The 20,514-nt window shown below is 31.4% G+C and overlaps 1 protein-coding gene across 1 annotated transcript; it reads left to right on the forward strand.

Moving 5' to 3' along the window:
- Window positions 1-1,089: 1,089 nt before the first annotated feature.
- LOC110105994 (probable aquaporin SIP2-1) lies at window positions 1,090-20,173 on the forward strand. Its single transcript, XM_020835699.2, has 3 exons — window positions 1,090-1,498; window positions 11,369-11,629; window positions 19,647-20,173. The coding sequence occupies exons 1-3, from the start codon at window positions 1,214-1,216 to the stop codon at window positions 19,800-19,802; spliced, it is 702 nt and encodes a 233-aa protein (XP_020691358.1). The 5' UTR covers window positions 1,090-1,213; the 3' UTR covers window positions 19,803-20,173.
- Window positions 20,174-20,514: the final 341 nt, after the last annotated feature.

Raw genomic sequence — 20,514 nt, forward strand, 5'->3', positions numbered from 1 at the left:
CATAAGGAATATTACAATGAAGTTTAAAATTCAAGACTTCAAAGGCTTATAAAAGAGTTGAGTTTGTTAAGTACTTTGATAAAATACGTGTTAAAACCCCGCCAAAAGCGTCTTATATGTAGAAATGAAGTTGGTTTCAGAGACAGGCTTGTGCTTTCTCCCCTAAAAATTGATGCAATTTGATGGCAATCAATGTTTAGGAGAGTTTGAATAAATATCTTTCTAGTCGGAAAAAAAAGATGCTAGGGAGGTTCTATATTAAATAATGATAGTTGTAATATTACAATGACCGTCCAAAGAAAAAAATAAGGGCTTTAAAGGGAGAAGACTATGATCTAATATAGGCGTACCTAAGGTGGGGTTAGTGGCTATAATCAAGTTACTTGTAAAGTGCCACTGCCTTCATAATAATTTTCTCGATTAGTTAATTGTTTTTTGTTTAGGTAGGTTGAGCACTCAAATTAGGCCTATCAAGATTTTCAAATTTGTTCACAACTAGTACACTATGAGTTTGAGCCTTTGGTTCAATTGTAATTTTTGAACTAACAATGATTTAATGTTTATTATTTTCATGCGTTATGAATATTAATTGATTTGGTTATAATTGAATACATTGTGCTATATATGCTATGATTGCTCTCCGTTATATCTATCATACTCAGACCTTATTCAATCCATATTCAATTTTTTTTTACTAGAACTATGTTTTATAAAGCAGTAAGAAAGCTGTCCCAAACGAAACCTTAATTTGTTGTGCTATATATGCTATAAATGTTATTTGAATTTACTATATTATGTCTAATGTTGAATACACCGTATTCCAACTTGTAATCCAACAATTTTTTTAACTTTCATAATAATATTTTATTTAAATATTTTTTCTAATAAAAAAATTTCAAATAAATATGATTAACATTTGATTATAATTCGAATAATATTTTATCATAAACATAATTTTTATAATAGATAATCTCAAATTTAAACAAATTTTATTTGAATCTTATTCAAATATTATTAGAATTTAATTATTACAATCTTAAAAAAAATATTTAACATAAGAAATTTGATATTTTAAGCCAAACCCATCGAAATGCTGCTGAATGGTTAGTGGCGATGAGGGTTAGGAACGGATCCTACTTCAGTATTATTCGGACTAGATGCCGTCGGTGATCACCGGAGGTAGAGGAAGTCGCCACCGCCGTTGGCCCGCTAAATGGTGCGGGTAGGGCTTCTATTCTGGGACCTTATTATGTCTTTCATGTGGGTTTGGTCGGGTGCACTCGTCAGAATCTTCGTGTACTCTTTCCTGCAATTAGGGCGAAGCCCGGAGGGAGAAACGCTCAAGGTTGTTCTCTCGGTCTTTTATATGTTCTTCTTTGCATGGCTTGCCGTCGTAAGCAGGGGCGGTGCTTATAATCCGCTGACGGTTCTCTCCTCGGCCTTTTCTGGAAATCTTGATGGGTTTCTTTTCGCTGCCTTTGGGAGAATTCCAACGCAGGTGATTGCTTCTTCTTTGGTGATTAAGGTTGTGTTGGGATAGGATTTTTATGATTTAGCGGTTATCGTTATGCAATTATTCAATTTATCTTTTTGGATCGATGGGGTAATTACTTATGTTCATCAGTTGCGTTACGTGGTGCTTTTACTTGTACAGACTGCGGATTAGCTCCCTCGCTTCTGGCTTCCTGAATGTGGACAAGCAAAGGCTTTTTGTTTTACTTGGCATCAGAAAGGCGCCGTAGCGTGAGGCTATGTAGTTCTTTTTGACATGACTTTGGGATAGGGTGTTAATATTTTTCTAATAAACTATGACTACTAAACAATGTCAGAAATTTACTGCTTTTGGTAATTTAAACATAAGTTCTCACATTAGACTGAAGGGTTGATGTACACAATTTTACAAATGCATTTAAAAGGAGATTGTTTTTATGACCCGAAACTGTTAATGCATTGATAAAGCCAAGACTCCGAGTTAGTGGTGCAAAATAATAATCATTAAGATATTTTTTTCTGTAATTATTTATTGGAAGTAGAAACTATAACACAATCTTTTAGTTGATAGCCCAATATTTTCGGAACTTGACCAAAATTTATGGAAACGTTATGCAAATTAACCTCAACTTTGTATTTGTTTGAAGACCTTGTAATATCCTGTTGATTGTTACTCTACTCAGGTTGTAATTGTTCATTAACAAAAAAAAAAAACTTTATTTTGTAAATTTATCGGAGAAATAAATAGGAGATTTTATTGATTTAGTTTTGTACCAATTTTGGAGTTCAAGCTGGGTTTAAATAGAACACAAGGGGAGTTGATTTGTGATTTTCCCATGGATAACAAATAAACACTTTCGTAAATAGCAATGGTCTGATAGGAAAAAGAATAACGCAGGATTGATATATTTAAAGTCAGATCTTTCTTATATTTAATGATACACGATGAAGGAAAGAAAAAATGCCTTGGATCAGTGAGCTAAATGAAGCAAAATTGGAAGCTCTTTGGACAAGTGTTGGTGAAAAGATTGGGGAATCCATTCATTTGACTATCAGTCCAATTTTTATACTCAAGTTGGGTAGTAGATATCAAACATACCTAAATTGGAGATTGAACTCTAGAAGCTGATATAGTAAACGGTCTTAATGAGAATATCAGTTGTTTGAGGATTTCAGGGAGTGTAAACAATTTGGATTGTATTTCAACAATTTTTTTCTTGATGAAATTGTGATAAACCTCTATATGTTTGGTCTGATCATAAAGGACCAAGTTCTTTGCAGTGTTGATACAACAACAACATCAATTCTTTGTACCACTACATGGGGTCAACTACATGAATCCTTTTTCTCCATTGTGTCATGTTAAAAGTCAAATTCTTCTTTGCAGTGTTGGTCTTTGTAATTTTTATAGCATTCCCTACGTTCATGTTCCTTCACAGATATTATGAGACATCACCATGAGTTTTTCTTTAGCACTAGAAACATTTGTTTCTTCTTCTTGATGTGATTGAGTTCCTTTGTATATAGGTGCAATATCTAGTAGTTGATCTCCAACCAATGATAAAAATTCCCCAATTTACATCAGTGAATGCTTCCATATCTCTTGTGATATTTTTTCAAAAATATTTTTCTTTTTCACTATTTTTCTTTAGCTATCAAAGGATTCAAAAAGCAACCCTATTTGCATTTTTGTGGGATTATTTATGAATCTGCCAGCCATGCTAACTTTTAAGTAAATATACAGTTTGTTAGACGCCAGATAAATCGATTTTCTCTCATGTCCTTGATATCTTCCTTTATTACTAGAATCCATCCTCATTACTCATCTTAAATTTGGGTTCATATGTGTGTCCATTGGTTTACATCCCATCATCTTAGATTTTTTTAAGGAGATCATGAACATTTTTTAGCTGAGATAAAAATATGTCATCCCTTAATCAGTCAATTTATATGCCAAGAAAATACCATAATTGTCCCAAATCTTTAATCCTAATTCTTAGTTTATTGAAAGAGACTTAAGTACATGAATGGGGTTAAATCTAGTAAACGAGGTAAATTTGTCGTTAGTTTATTCTATATGAATATCTGAAGTCCTTGGCCACCAATCAAGTTTTGAATAGGAAATTTTTTTAAAAGGTCAGTTTAACCGTGTTATTAAGGAGAAGGAACGTGGGTGAGTAGAACTTTTAAAAGGATCAGAAACCAAAAATTATATTTCATTTTTTTTTCAGAAAACACAATGTGAAATATGGCTTTCTAAGAAAACCGATTTTTTTTTTTACGTTTTCTTGAGATGTCGTTAGTTTATTCTATATGAATATCTGAAGTCCTTGGCCACCAATCAAGTTTTGAATAGGAAATTTTTTTAAAAGGTCAGTTTAACCGTGTTATTAAGGAGAAGGAACGTGGGTGAGTAGAACTTTTAAAAGGATCAGAAACCAAAAATTATATTTCATTTTTTTTCAGAAAATACAATGTGAAACATGGCTTTCTAAGAAAACCGATTTTTTTTACGTTTTCTTGAGAAAAAGCAAATCAAAATTCTGTTTTGTTAGAAAACCAAAATTTCATTTGAGTTTTCTATTCAAAACCTAATTTTTAAATTTGTTTTTAATATAATATTAATTATTTAGTAAAGAAATAGTAAAATTACAAAAAAGGGACTTGAGATGCGGTGAAATTTTTAAATGGATCACCGTTTATGCGTAAATTAGTATAAGAAATGTAATATAAAATAAAATTTAAAAGGATAAAAATGCATATCGATTTTGGGTTCAGGTTGAAGGCAGAAAGTGCAAAACGTTCTAAGGTTTTACTAAGAAAACCAAAATCACTTTGTGTTTTCTCAAGAAAACGTAGAAGTAGTTTTGGTTTTTTGAGAAAACCGAATTGTGCTTTGTGTAGTCCCCCGACACCGCATGCCCCGATTCCCGCTAATCACACAAGCTGTTTGCAGATTAACTCATTGATTGCAGATTAACTCATTGATTAACTCATTGATTCCTTTCGGTGCTATAAGAAGCACTGAATTTCAACCGAATGCATCAAAACTTTGAGAGAAGTTTTGGGGAGATAAAATGAGTTAAACAAACATCATCTTGTTTTATTCCGAAATTAATAACTGTTACCTTTTTTTGTAAATTAAATCTTGTTGTATTATGATTTTGATATATCTTAGAATATAGTTGCATTTTAAATTTTATGCTCGCAAATCTGATTTTAGAAATGCAAAGTAGATTAAATGTTCTATTTTTGTTTTATTGCAATTTATATGAGGATTTTAGAACCAGTTTTATTTAATAATTTTTGTAAAATGAAAAAAAACTCTTAGTTAAATTTTAATTAAATCAAGTGAGATAATCATTGCATTTAAGTTAGTTATTTATATATTTAAAATAATTATTACATTTAATTATAAATATTACAAGATTATTTTAATATAATTAATGGGTATAAATCTAATTTTTTTAATTAATTTTCATTATGTTTAAGTCATATTGGTGGCTACCTATGATGCACCGACACTTTTAAGCACAAATTCTAGTTAAATGACTTATTATTTTCAAATTATTTTTAAAATTATACTTATTTAATTTTTATACACTATTTTTTAAATATAAAAACTATAATACCGTGTCCAACACGTGTTCGTGTCCTATATTTTCAATAACTTACATGTCCCGTACTCCCATGTTCCTGTCGTGTTGTATCTGTGTCGTCGTGTCCGTGTCTGTGCATCATAGGTGGCTACATGTTTATTCAATTTAATTTGATGTGTTAGGTTAATCATATATTTAGTTTTTTATATACAATTCCGGGGAATATTTGATTCCCAATCGTTATAAGCTTCTACTTGTTTTGCTTTAGGTTTGGTCAATCAAAACATATTAATGTCAAGTCTTATTACATAATTTAATAATAATCAAAATAAATATCAACATTAAAAATAATTATGATATATTAGTGAGCAATAATATACATTTTTAACAGCATATTTCTTTTCTAGTTCTTTATGAGATTTTGTAATTTTTTTTATGGAAAGAACGTAGTAATCTAATTTTGGAGTATTAAGCACCAATTTAAGAATAATATACTTTGAAAGTCCCAATTTCAACAAAAGTTGAAAGAGATCCATTTGTGGTTCAAATAGTGAGATTTGTAAAGCATATTTCATGCCCATGGAAAATTGTAGCATCACCAGCAATGTGATAATAAGGACATGAGTCGACAACCCAGAACCTTGTATTTCTAGGTATAATAATGCGAGCATTTAGAGAGTTGTTTTTTGATGAACAACAGGAGCTGGAATTATCATAGATTCAATAATCAATAGGTTTGCTTTGACTTTGGTGTTTGTGAAGCTATTTTTAAAGGAATTCAATTTGCTATTTGTTGAATGGACTTGGGTTAGATGACTTTGGAGTCCTGTTGGTGACTGTGTTGCCATGAATCTGGTTTTGTGTTATACTTGCTTTGTAGTTGGGGGAAATTTCATGCATCTTCTAATAATTGTTGCGTGTCCATAATTTTTACTGTGATATCACACCACAGTTTGGTCGTCTTCTTTTGTGTATCACCCTATGGTTAAATTAGTCATCGTTAAGATTTTTAGCATGGTTGGGCACCCCTTTTCAATATATTTTTCTTTGAATATCAGAGAAGGGTTCACAAATATTTGTTAGAGGCTTCATACTCAAGATTTTTTTTTCTGAACATTTTCTACATTTTTATTTACCAAAGAGATTTATTCACTAGTTCTTGTTCCACCATCTTCTTATATTGTTGACTATATTTTGAGCCTCTTGATTCTATTTCATTAAAGATCTCTTAGTTGTTGTCAATAACATGTTAGAGTTGAAATGTACTATGAAGGTGTTGTCATCTTGACGTAGGTTGTGGAGAATGCCCTTGATCTCAAATATGATCAAGGTATTGTCAACATGGGATAAACTTTCTTTTATTGCATCCCAAATTTCTTTTGTGGTTTTGAAGTGAATGAAATTTTTGCTAATTTAATTTTCAATTTTATTTATCATGTTATTCATTATCCATGTCATCACCATGCTATTTGTCATCTTCCATGATTAGAGCTTGGTTCTCATTCATTGGGTGTGTGAGTCTCTCTTGTGAAATAATCATATTTTCTTTTCCCATAGACAAACATTATCATTGATTGAGATCTTTGAATGAAGTTTTGCAAAAGATCATTCATTGGACAAACATTATTTGGGTGTGCATCATAAGCTCATAGCTGATAATGAAAAAGTAGTTTTTGATATGGTGCTGTCTTTGATTAGAATGGATGGACTAGTAATGGATGTCACCTCGGAAATGGTGCTCTCTCTGTTGTCAGCCATGATGGACAAATAAGAGAGGAACAACTAGATAGGAAAAATAATAAAGACATTAACCGAATGTTTAATTTGAATCTTTATTATATTTAATGATGCACAAAAAAATGGGAGTGAGTTATGGACTATAGGTTACGACATGATACTAATGTTTCTCAAAATCAATTTAGAATTATGCGGGGTAGGGTCTACTATTTAAGCTACTTTTATTGAGATTGAGAGGTTTGGTGGAGAAGTATAGAGAGAATAAGGAAGATCTGCATATGATATTTATTAATTTAGAGAAAGCACATGGTAATGTTCCAGGAGAAATGCTTATGGAGAGTGATATGATGTGGATGCACTTTTCCTTGAAATCAGCGAATGACAATAAGAAATTAAGAAGAAAAACACACCAAAACTATTTTTATTACAACATATATGAAAGAAAATAGCAAGGTACAATTAGATCTTCAATTCGAGAAGAAGATCCGGCTCTCCAAAATCCCTAGCTTCCGGCTAGAGCCTAAATAACCTAAGAAATTCTAATTTCAGCAAACTCCAAACATAATATGAAATCACCCTATAGTTAGCCTTAAATAGGCTCCCATAGTTCCTCAAATCAGCCACTTTTCCCTATATAAATCCCTCTTAAATTTGAATTCAAATTAGATTTATTTCCATAATTAATTCCCTCCCAATTGTAATTAAAACTTTCCTAAACAATCACCCTTAATCCCTCATTTTTCCTAAATAATTTCCTCTTAGATTTTGAATTCAAATTAGATCTCTTGCCCTAAATAACTCCCTCCCAAATGTAATTAAAATTTTTCTAAGCAATTCCCCTTTGATTAAGAACATTCCTAAATAGTTCCCACTTAATTAGAAAACTTCCTAATTCCCTCCCAATCAAATCAGCCGGTCTATCAATACTCCCCTTCCAAAGTGCCACAATGTCCTCAAGGTGGAACAAAGGAAACTGCTGTTGAAGCACTGGACTAATAGCATTACACTGAAAAATGGATTGTCATTAGATCGAGTGATTCATGCCTCTAGTATCTCCTTGATCAATCTCTCCATCTCATCCTCCTGGAGTTGGGGAGAATGGTACAGACGAACACTGATATGTCAGACTCTGTCCTTCCGAAAGATAACATGCTTGTGTTCCCGCGGAGGAAGCAACCCATGAATTAGCTTGAACACTTCTTGATATTCTTGTAGAGTGACTGGATAATGTCTGATGCTTCTATCTTTTTTCCATCTTCTTTTTCGTCCAAACTCTGCAGTTCTACCAAAAATCTTACTCCACCATATCCCCTCCTTCAAAGTGATTCCAAAGATGGCATCTCTGTGAGCAGTCGTTACTATTTAGCTTATACTACACCAGCTTGTATTTACTCTTGTATCCCTCTACTTCTATATATACTCTGTAACAACTATTGAGATAATAAGACAGTATTATATTTTCCTTCTATTCCTCTGTTCTCGTTCTCTCTCGCTCTCTCAAACTCTTACATGGTATCAGAGCTGGAAAATGGGAGATCAACATCTTCCCCAAAAATTTTCACCTCCCGATTCTCCCTTATTATCCCTATATTAGGGTTTCTCCCCTTTTCTTGTTCAGGCAACAATGCTCTCACCTCTGATGTTGTCGGTTTGGTTTGGCTCTTAAGAAGCTTCTTTATCACCTCCTCCATGCTGACAAATTTCTCATCGATCTTCTAATGGATGACTGAACATAGCTTTTCGAAACCTGAAATCTTTATAAAATCAGATTTCAATTGTCTGATCTCCCTTTCTAACATTTATACCTTTCTTCGTGCCATATGTACAAGGATTGTGCTATAATACCAATTTATCATGAGGTGGATGCACTTTTCCTCGAAATCAGTGAATGCCAATAAGAAATTAGGAAGAAAAACACACCAAAACTATTTTTATTACAAGATATCTAAGAAAATAGCAATATACAATTGGATCTTCAATTCAAGAGGAAGATCTGGCTCTCCCAAATCCCTAGCTTTCGGTTAGAGCCCAAATTTCAGCAAACTCCAAACATAATATGAAATCACCCTATAGTTAGCCTTAAATAGGCTCCCATAATTCCCTCCCAAATCAGCCTCTTTTCCCTATATAAATCCCTCTCATATTTGAATTCAAATTGGATTTATTTCCATAATTAATTCTCTTCCAATTGTAACTATAACTTTCCTAAACAATCACCTTTAATTCCTCCTTTCCCTAAATAATTTCCTCTTAGATTTTGAATTCAAATTAGATATCTTGCCCTAAATAATCCCCTTCCAAATGTAATTAAAAAATTTCCTAAACAATTCCCATTTGATTAAGAACCTTCCTAAATAGTTTCTACTTAATTAGAAAATTTCCTAATTCCCTCCCCATCAAATCAGCTGGTCTATCAGAAAGTTCTAGAAAAGAAAGACGTTAATAATACTTATATTCAAGTCATTAATAATATGTATGCACGAGCTGTTACTTGCATTCAAACACAATGTGGTTTGATCAAGTATTTTCGTATTTCAATTGGATTACATCAAGGATCAACCTTAAGCTCATATCTTTTTGCTTTAGTCATGAGTGCTCTTACTAGACATTTGCAAGAGGTTGTACCCTGGTGTATGCTTTTTGCTGATGATATTCTTCTTATTGATAAGACTAGAGAGGGAGTTGAAGGTAAAATTGAATTATGAAGGTCAACCTTAGAGTCTATAGGTTTTCATTTTAAATATATGGAGTGTAATTTTAGTAATAATAGATCTAGTGGGGGGATTGTGATTTTGTGCAATCAAGTCTTTAATAAAAGTACACGTTTTAAATATATTGGGTCTATTGTTTAGAGTGATGGTGAAATAGATGAGGATATTATTAGTAGAATTCAAGTTGGATGGTTGAAGTGGAGGAATGCATCGGGCTTATTGTGTGATAGAAAAGTCCCCCTCAAATTTAAGGGAAAATTTTATAAGATGGTGGTGAGACCTGCAATGATTTATGGCGTAGAATGTTGGCTATTAAAAGAGAAGCATAATATTAAGTAAAGTGTTGCAAAGATGAGGATGCTCGGATGGATGACTGACTTTACTCTTAGATATAGCATATGAAATGAACGTATACGTGAAAAGGTTTGAGTAGCTCCCGTTGAAGATAAGATTAGAGACAAACACTTTAGATGGTTTGGTCACATAAAATGGCTGCTTGTCGATGACCTGGTTAGGAGAGTAGATGAATTAGATTTGACTTATGTTAAAAAAGGTAGAGGTAGACCTAAAAAGATTTTGGTTAGAAAATATTAGAAATGATCTTTCTTTATTAGATTTAAATCAGAATTTGACTCTTAACATGACACAATGGAGACAAAGGATTCATGTAGCCGACCCCACGTAGTGGGATAAAGGCTTGATGTTGTTGTTGATGTGCAAAAAAAAGGAAAGAATAGCGAATTGGATTTATGAGTTTGATGAAGTTACACTAAGTCAGAAAAAACAGTGTTTTGGATCAGTGAGCTGGATGAAGCCAAAATGAAAGCTCCCTGAATAGGTGTTAGGCAACTGGGCAAGGGAATCCGTGGGTTGTAGCAACTTACAATACTTATCTATAACCTATTACTAAAATAAATGAGCAAAAATATCAATGAATAATTAAAATATGATTTACTCTGTGCAACTTCCTAAAAATACATTAACATTAAATATTTGACTTGTTTAAACGAGTTGATTAGAAACAATTTGTTTGTTAGAATAGGACTATTTGAAGATTTCAGATGGTGCGGAAGATGTAATGCTTGTTAACGTTAGTTGGCAAGCAGGCATCCTTCGACAATGGCTTCTCATGATAACAAATTAATTTTGTTGTTGATTTAAGTTCTTGTTCTGAAGTAAAGCCATCAATCTGCTTCAAAATGAGAAACTTTTCCAAAAGAAAAAAAAATTATAGAATTTTTCAATTTCTTTGAGCGGTCAGGTTGACATTGATGGAGAAGAAAGTCAAAGATGGAGATAGTATATTTGTTTCTGTAACAGAATTAAAAATGATTTATGGAGAGAGTAGTGATAGATTTAAGAAGAATTTAATGATAGGTAAAGAAAGGTTTTTAGAAAAAGAGCGTGAGACTTAAGTTTTTGAAAACCTTGAATAAAACATTAATGAGAGAAAGAGCAAGTGCAAAGTGGGTTTTTCAGCAATACGAATCATTTACTTTTAAACATGTCATTAAATCTCTATTTTAACAAAAAAAACATATATTTTAATACAAGTCAGTAATGTTAATTAGAAAATATTACAAATTTTTCAATATATTCTCTTCATAGGCATACTATACTAAAAACCCAGACCTTCACATAATCTTCTCCCCTCATTGTGTACTACTCATGTTAAACTTATTCCTCCTTACGTTATTTTAGTTGGTTACAACATTTTTATAGTCAGGTACAAGTGTTAGCATCTGGACGATAAAAGAAGCTTTTTCTTTTCACGTTTATGCATCTAGGCTAGATTTTTTGTTTGCTTATAACATTTCTCCTGTGTTGCAGATAGTTGGATCAGTTGCAGGGGTGAAGTTAGTTAAAGAAGTTTTCCCTATAGTAGGGCATGGAGCTCGCATGAATGTCAATATTCATCATGGGGCATTAACGGAAGGAGTTCTCACATTCATGATCGTTATGGTTTCTCTTGGGTTGAAGAAGAAAGATCCTAAAAGCTTTTTTATGAAAACATGGATTTCATCTATTGCAAAATTGAGCCTTCATGTTTTGGGTTCTGACCTAACTGGAGGAATAATGAATCCTGCCTCTGTAAGTATTCTAAAATTTTCAAGGATTATTTACTTTTCTCCATTAATTTTAAAATTAAAATTTTTATCTTGTCTTTTCTTTTGCCCTTTTTGAACTCACTAATTAAAATGCAATCGGCAAGTGTGGGGCACGAACCATCCTAAAAGTTTTTCTTGTCAACATTTGGATACTCACCTTTCATAGACTCTAATAAATTTATAATTTTTCATACCATGTTTTCTAACTTCCAACAATCAAACGGGCCCTAACCTTTTTCGTCATTTTGTTAACATGCAAGGCACAGCACGGACACTGCTTTAGCTACAAAATGGTTGGCTATCTCTATTCAATCTTGTCCAAAATTCTGTTCTAATAAATTTTTTTTTCAAGATTCTATTGTTCTTATTTCTCGTCTCCCTTTTTTAATTAAATATCAGTTAAATGAAGATAGTGATTATTCATAATATCATAAATGTTAATGTTTCTCATGTATGTATTCTAAATGTCATAGTTTTTTTATAAAAATAGGAGTGTGCAAATTAAAAGATGAGAAATTTTTAGCATTTCAAGTTGGATTCAGAGAGCTAAATTAAAACTTGAATGTTGAGCATAATCTTATGTGGGGTAAACGCACAAGTTTTAACAGAATTTAGAAATGGATATTACATAAATACGGTTATTTAGTTGTGGCATAAGAGAGTTCAAAAGATTGTAAAAGCCATGAAACACACTTGCAAAGAACGAAAGAAAGGATATTCTATGGATTTACAATTATTATAAGGAAGCTAGAAGTTTTCAAAAGATTATTACTAGTATAGTTAAAGATAGAATTTTAACGATTTATATTGGCATCAGCATTAGGAATGGAAAGAAACAAATATATAAAATAGTCAAGTCAAGAGAAAGGAGCTATAAAGTGATGAAGGACTATTTATGCTTTAGATTTTCTAATGAAATTAGAATGATGCAATGGATGTAGATCTCACAAAAAAAAAGGAAAAAAAAGGACTCATATATCAAAAACCACTAAATACGTATGGGTGCTAACTAAAAAATATGAGAATTGGAACTCAAAGGATAATGCAGTGATTTAATAAATCCAAAGAAATCTTAAAACTTTTGAACCACTAAAAATCAACGAGCAATTGAATTTTTTTGTAATTAAATTTTATTTGTATCGAATTTGAATAAAAACAGGTTGATAACTTCCTTCCAAAATAGAAACACCAAATCCGCCAATTGAGCTAGCTTTATTACCAATGAACCAATCACTTGAATCGAACAAGACAATAGGTTATTGTAGTAAAGTAAAAAAGTAGAAAAAAATAACAAACTAAATTAAATTTATTGCTTGACTCTGTACAAAGTATTGAAGTGTATACAAATTTCTCCAAAAGTCTTATTATAGAAATAAGTAAAAGCTATTTACAAAAAAGAAAAGAAAGTCTTGAAGAGGGACCGATAGATATAAGAGAAAGATGAGGCACACGGATTGCAATCTAAGGGCCATAAGGGAAATATTCATTATTCTGATTGAGCTATTTCTATTCCTCAGAAATATCTGAGTTTGCCAAACTCTTTGATCTCAAAGTTTTTAGCAATGTTTTTTCAGGGACACTATCTCTTTTATCATCACCTATGATAATTTTATTGTCACTATATACATTGATAATTGAGATTTTATTAATAGTGGAGTTTTTATGAAGAGAGTAATATTTCATTGGCTTTTTATATCTAACTTTATTCATGGTTTTTTGTGAACATGTCAAATCATTTTCTCAAAACTTATGTAAGGCCATATAGAGCCATTTTTAATTTACATGCTTTCGTTCTCTATGATAGAACTATCAAATCTAGGCGGGGGATCTCTAGAGACTTTTTTCTTCAACATCCTCATATAGGAAAACATCCTTTACATCATACTATTGCTTAGACCTATGATTGGTTGTAAAAAAAATTAAGATGCATGTTATATTCATTTTGTAACAAAATTAAAAATTTCTTGGCAGTCAATTTCATAGGATTGAGTATACTTTTTGGCTACCAATCTTGTTTAAAATTGTTCTAGGCTTTCATGTACTCTATATTTTATAAAAAAAAATCTATTTGTATGCTAACATTTTCTCCTCTGTTGATAGTTCAATGATTTTTCAAGTGTGTGTTTTTTTTTTTTTTCAGAACATCTCTTCTCTTATGACATTCTTTCAATTCTTGTAAATGGATATTTGGTTAGGGAGATTTTTTGAAAATATGTGTGCTGGGATTGAGATACATATGAGTATAGGCAGTGATGTGTTGATCATTATTATTTGATAATGGTTTTGTACCTTGAGCGTGCTGGAGAATTTTGACTAAGCATATTTCCATCTTGTATGAATTTGATGGGTATAATGTTTGAATTTTTTGCTGTTTGTATTTTAGGAATGTCAAGATAAAAGATAGATGTGTTATCCAATTTATTTTTCAATTGAGAGTTTCCTTTTGAAGATGAGTTTGATTGAAAAATGTTACTTCTCAATGAAAGGTGATATCTTTTGCAGTAACAATTTTTTTTTATGATGGGATGATAATACTTATGTCCCTTTTAGTGAATAAATATTCAAGAAAAGATATATTTGAGAGCTTTAGGATTAAGTTTACCTTTCTATTATTTGCGAATGTGGACATAAGCAATATACTTAAAGATTTTTGGAGAAATTTTTGAGAGAATTATTTTTTGCTGAAAATTCAACCAAATAGTTTACGAAGTTTTTGGGGTTAATCACTTTTAAGGGTATTCTATTGATTAGATATATTGTAATTATGACTCATTCTCTTAAAAAATCTTTAACATGTAATTATGAAGGAGAAAAGTCTGATAGGAAATACTTGAGTTCGCAAGTAACCCTAAGGGAAATGCTTGAGTTTGCAAGCAAGCCTATCACTAATTAGAGAAAACAACGAGAATAAAGCAAAATCTAGGCGGAAATCAGCCCCAAAACGATGGATTGCAATAAGAGAAACAAAGCCAAACAAACACGGGAACAAGATACAAATGATCCTCAATTCGAGAGGAGGATCGTCTCTCCCAAATCTCTAGACCAGAGAGTCTAGAGCCCAAAACCAAGAAACCCTAATTTGCAATCAAACAAAACACATCCTCCTCCCTAATTCCCTCATTCACTTTAATATCAAAACTTTCCTAATCTAATTTTCCTCCCAAAAGCCTAGCCGCCCCCCTCTATTCAATTTGAATTTAATTAGATGGGGTGGGAACCATCCGTTTGGCATAACAAAGGTGAGGAGGCGGACTGGTTCCGCCTCCTGTACGTATGCGTAACAAAGTCTTAGTGACTTCCATAAGATGATTTTATTTTTCTGCCACTCCAGTCCGCCTCCTGTACGTATGCGTAACAAAGTCTTAGTGACTTCCATAAGATGATTTTATTTTTCTGCCACTCTATTTTGTTGGGAAGTATTATGATTGGGGAATTGGTTGTTATGCGTGATTAAAGTAATCATGAGCATTATTTGTCTAAAATATTTTGGTGTTAGCATGTACATATATTTCTATTGTGAGAGTAAAAATGAGAAGAATAATGTTGACATTAGATTTTTATTTGATAAGATATACTCATATCATTCAAGTATAAGCATTAATAAAGATGGTAAGTTTTTTAACTAAAAAATATTGAGATTGTGGAAAGTTTGCAAATGTTGGAGTGAACAATTAAAAATTGAGTAGAAGATCTAGAATTATTTTCAAGAAAATCACAAGATGATGTTTAATGATTTAACAAGTATAACAATGAAAATTTTATGTTAACTTTTACTAAAAGAGAATGAAACATATATTGTAGGGTTTTAAAAGATGGATGCTTTAGCATATAATAATGTTCCTAAATGGCTTCTATATTGGGGGTGGAAATGAAGAAACATGCCAAGTGGTTTATATCTTCAAAGAGTTATATCCTATTCTTTTCTCTAGCTTGCCCAGTTGTCTTCCATAGTGAGCTATTGAAATATACAATAATTAACCAAAGAAATTAATTTGCTGTTGTAGCTATTAATAATTTTATGAATTGATACAAGATTTATTGCAACATAAGAAACATATATTCTTGGGGGTAAATGTAGAGAAACTTAATACATTTTCTTGATATACAACATATATTAGAGAATCATCAGTAGCTTTTAATTTTCTATTATTGGGATAGGATTTATTGGTCTGAAAAAGTTGACAAGATTAATTATATGATTAGTGGCTTCTGAATCTAGGATCTAGGTGTGAGGGAAATTATTTATAACATTGAAAACCCAAGAGTTAGAAATTATACTATTTTGAGATATAGAGAATGATCTAGATGGTTTTTTTTTTTCATTGTTAAGGAAGTTCTTGAGTTTCTCAATTTCATCTGGATTGAGCCATTCTAATTCCACATGACAACACTTCTCTTTTTGGTGAAACCTTTATAACCTCATTTTTTCTTCGGCTCGTATGAAAAAAAAAATCTCATTTAATGATGTTAGATTTTCTCTATTTAAAATTTGTAGACGAACTGATTAAAGTCATTAGTAAGTCGCATTGTCGCAACATGTCATGAGATTTGTCGCATTGTCGCAACATGTCATCTTGAGATCTTTGTAATAACTGTATTCAATCCAATTAACCTTCATTGCATTAAAGCATCCAATAACAGGAAGGTTACCTTATTTATTTGTAGAAATTTTAATTTTATTTTTGTAGATGAGGGCATCATCTTTCACTTTGAGTACATTTATTTGACGATGTCCCAAACATTTTTTGCGTTAGAGTAGAACATATATAGCCCACTGATTTTAAGTATCTTTTATTTCACAATGAAATATGCTTTATCCCAAAATATAACTTTGGGTCCTTAGATTCGAAGGAGGATCCATAAAATGCTGGATCTTTCCCCTTCTTTCAGAAATATATTAACAATTTGGGATCACTTCATATCGTTTCTCTCATTTATCTGATAAGGCTTGTAGCTCCTAGATCATTCCCTTAGTTTGATTTTTATCATTCATGATGATTGACTTCTTGGAAGGAAATTAAAGAAATCCGACATAATAAAGATATGAAGAATCTCAACAAGAAGGATGGAGAACAAAAGTCGGAAGAAGGGGACCCAAATCTTTATCTAATTCCATGTAGAAAAGTAGAAAAAATTATTTTGAATTTTATTGTTTGATTATGTAAATAATGTGGAAGTACATAAAGACTTCTATAAAAGTTTTATAATAGAAATAAATCAAAGCTATTTGAAAAAAAAAGTCACCATTTGGGGTTAATGGTTAGTTGGTGAAGTGGAGACACAAATTGCAATCTAACGATCATAAGAGGATTATTCTAATGATTAGAACTTTTAATTCATGGCTCTAGGATGCTTATCAAGATTGGTTGACTAGTGGGTCACATGATCCTTCAACAAGTATCCTAACCAAGAATATTATAAATAAAGAAAGAGAACACACTTAGTTCTCATCATCAAAAGCATATCCCATATTAAATAAATTATAAATTGCAAAATTAAATAGCTAATAAATAATACATCTTGCTAGTATAATTATTTACTTGACATTTCCAATTTGTGATACTTATAAATCTCAATAAAAACTTTGATCAAGTTAGATGTATTTAAGTGAAGATAGTATGATTGTAATTAAAGTAAAAGACATCAAAGAAATATTAAAATGCAATATTGAGAAATCCAAATTTAAGAAAAATCCATTTAATAAAGAAAATTAGGAAAATGTGAAGTATTCTATTGTTTCATCATTAAAAAAGTGATATTTAGCTAGAATGGAGCATGCTGCATAGATATAAAATTTTAGATCCCAATCTATACTATATCTTAATTGTATATTTATAATAACATTTTCAGTGGATATTTAGACAATTGAAATATTTGGTTAAAAATCTATTTTGTTAAATCTTAAATATTTAGAGGATTCCAAGTTTGAAGAAATAATTTGGTTCAAGTATTAATAAATAATAGAGATATTTAGGATTGGATATTCCATTTGAATCAAAATGATGTTATATGTTGAAGTCATAGGTGATTGTAAGGGAACATATGATGAAAAACTTTTCACCTCAATTAAGATTTCAGTTGTATTAATGAACTCTAGCAAACTATTAATATTATTTTTATGAAAAACTAGATCAAGGAAATAGTTTGCTAAATTGAAGAAAATTCGTTCCTCATTCTGGTAGAAGGACATGACTTCTCTTAGAATTAAGTAGCCCCGTTTGTTCCACATTGGAAGAAATAACAAACACAACATGCACGAGATTGAAGTTGAAATCATGAATTTATTGAATCCAAAATTAAATAATTTTAAACATCTTAACCCTAATATTTGAGCAATTCCCAAAATTGAATAAGATCACACATAATAATAAAATTCAAAAGAAATTGCATGGCAAAACAAGAAAAATCGAGTTGCAAGAACCACTTAGGTGTTATAAGAGTAAGATTCGAACACATAACCAAGTCACAAAACCTCACTAGAAGTCATAGCATAAGAATTGAGCAATAGGGATAGGTGTTGCAAGAACCAGGTGAAGGATCCACTGCATTATAGGACCGAAGGCCAAACGCCCGTATGGATGAGTATGTTATATGATCATGCTACAAAACCGAAGAGAAGAATAGCCTCACTAAAATTGCTGGAGACCTTCCTCACAAATGTCCTATCATTAGGATCTTCCTATGTTCTTTATTGATCTTGAAACATGGTCATCAATTTTTATGAAATTGAGAAGAAACTAAACTTTTTAGAAATCATTTAAGTTAGTGAATATGAGAATGAAATAATGAAGATATAATTGAGAAGGTAATTTTTTGAAGTTAAAGTTGGTAGGCAAACCGCTTGAGTGCTTTTTGAGTACTATATTGGTAAAAAAGATATCATAAATATTTAAAGCTAGTTTGGGTTTTGGGTAATAAAGCATCACTATAACCAAATTAATTATGATATAAATAAATATTCTGATGAATTTATGTCAAAATTAGGAGGGAGTGAATATAAAATGATTAGATTAGAAATATGAAAATAGTGGTTATTGAAGATAAGGTAGTTAATACTATGAGTTAAATTGCTCAGACATAACAACAACAACAACAACATCAAGCTTTTATCCCACTACATGGGGTCGGCTACATGAATCCTTTTTTTCCATTGTGTCCTATTAAAAGTCAAATTCTCGTTTAAATCTAATAAAGAAAGGTCATTCCTAATATTTTCTAACCAAGACTTTTTAGGTCTACCCCTACCTTTCTTAACATAAGTCAAATCTAATACCTCTACTCTCCTAACCGGGTCATCGGAAGGCCGCCGTTTTATGTGACCAAACCATCTAAGGCGACTCTCTCTAATCTTATCTTCTACTGGAGCTACTCCAACCTTTTCACGTATATGCTCAGACATAATAGAAAATAAAAGATGCACAACATAGACAGTTAAATGGTATTAATGTGAAAAGGATTTTGAAAGGAAAATAGGCTACATGTAATATGGCATGAAACTGCAGGGAAAAAAAAAACTCTCATGTTTCACTCAGCATGCATGGATGGAAATGCAGGAGGATTCATAAATTAAATCTCAGATAGACTGTGTGTGATTGATATTATTGATGGTTTCCATAACACTCTAAGGTTTCGTTTGGGATGGTTTTCTTACTGCTTCTTAAAGTTGTTTTTTAATAGAAATTTTTAATTTTTGTACTACAAAGCTGCTTTAAGAAGCGGTAAAAAAATCGTCTCAAACAAAACCTAAATAACATCGGCATCTACTGAAATTAGGTCTTCAATTTTCAATATTTCTAAGAACATCTTTCATTTGCCCTTTTTTGGGATGGGACTTTGTGCGTCCCAAGCTAAATTTAATACAGACCAGATTCAGCAATAATTTCTAAAATATTTGCCCAGTTAAGCTAGATGGCACCTACTGTTTCTACCGTTTCCACCATAATACCTTCAAAAATGTCATTTTTTTAGGGGAGCAATCTGATAACTAACTTCTTTGGCAGGCCTTCGCCTGGGCTTATGCTCGAGGGGATCACATAACTCTGGAGCATATTTTAGTATATTGGCTTGCACCCATCCAGGCTACAATCCTGGCTCTTTGCTCATTCAGATTGTTTTGCGGGCCTAAAGAGAGCCAGCAAAAGCTTAAAGCGGAGTGAGAAGGTTTTTTTTCAAAGGTGTGTTCATTCCTTATTTGTGCTGTTGTAATTAGTTAAATGCAGCTTGTAAATGATGGCATGGCTGTTTCCTTAATTATAGCTCAGTCATCTTGTTTATGGCCTTGTTGGGACAGCTTTCTTACTGCATCTTAAAATAAGTTTTCAGTATAAAAATTAAAATTTTTGTACTAAAAAATTGTTTTTAAAAGCAGCACGAAAGTTGGCCCAAACGAGTCTATATCTTTACCTTGTAGCATATTTGATTGTCCAACATATTCTTATATAAGAGTCCAATAATCTTGATGGATGTGGATATAATTTTGGATTTAAAGTTGTGTTTGAAATGGATATTTATTTCAGCAGTATTGTACAATAAGGGAAGATGTTGGAGATTATGGTTTTATTTGGGATAATTTTTTTTATTATTTTTTAAAGTAGTATTTTAATATAAAAATTTTTAGGTTAAAAATTTTTCGTATTAAAAAATTGTTTTAAGAAAGAACAAAAAAGCTATCTCAAATGAAGCCTAAAAAGATAAATGTTATAAATCTTGAATATAATTATTTATTGATGGTTACTTTTGTACTTTTTATGTTTAAAAAAAATAACACTTAATATATTATGTGTAAGCAGAACAATATTTATAGGAGGTATGAACTAAAATGCATCATAAATAGTTATGTATCATAAAATATTTAATCATAGTTATACT

The sequence above is a fragment of the Dendrobium catenatum genome, unplaced genomic scaffold, assembly GCF_001605985.2.
Source record: "Dendrobium catenatum unplaced genomic scaffold, ASM160598v2 fragScaff_scaffold_9, whole genome shotgun sequence".
Lineage (NCBI taxonomy): Eukaryota > Viridiplantae > Streptophyta > Magnoliopsida > Asparagales > Orchidaceae > Dendrobium > Dendrobium catenatum.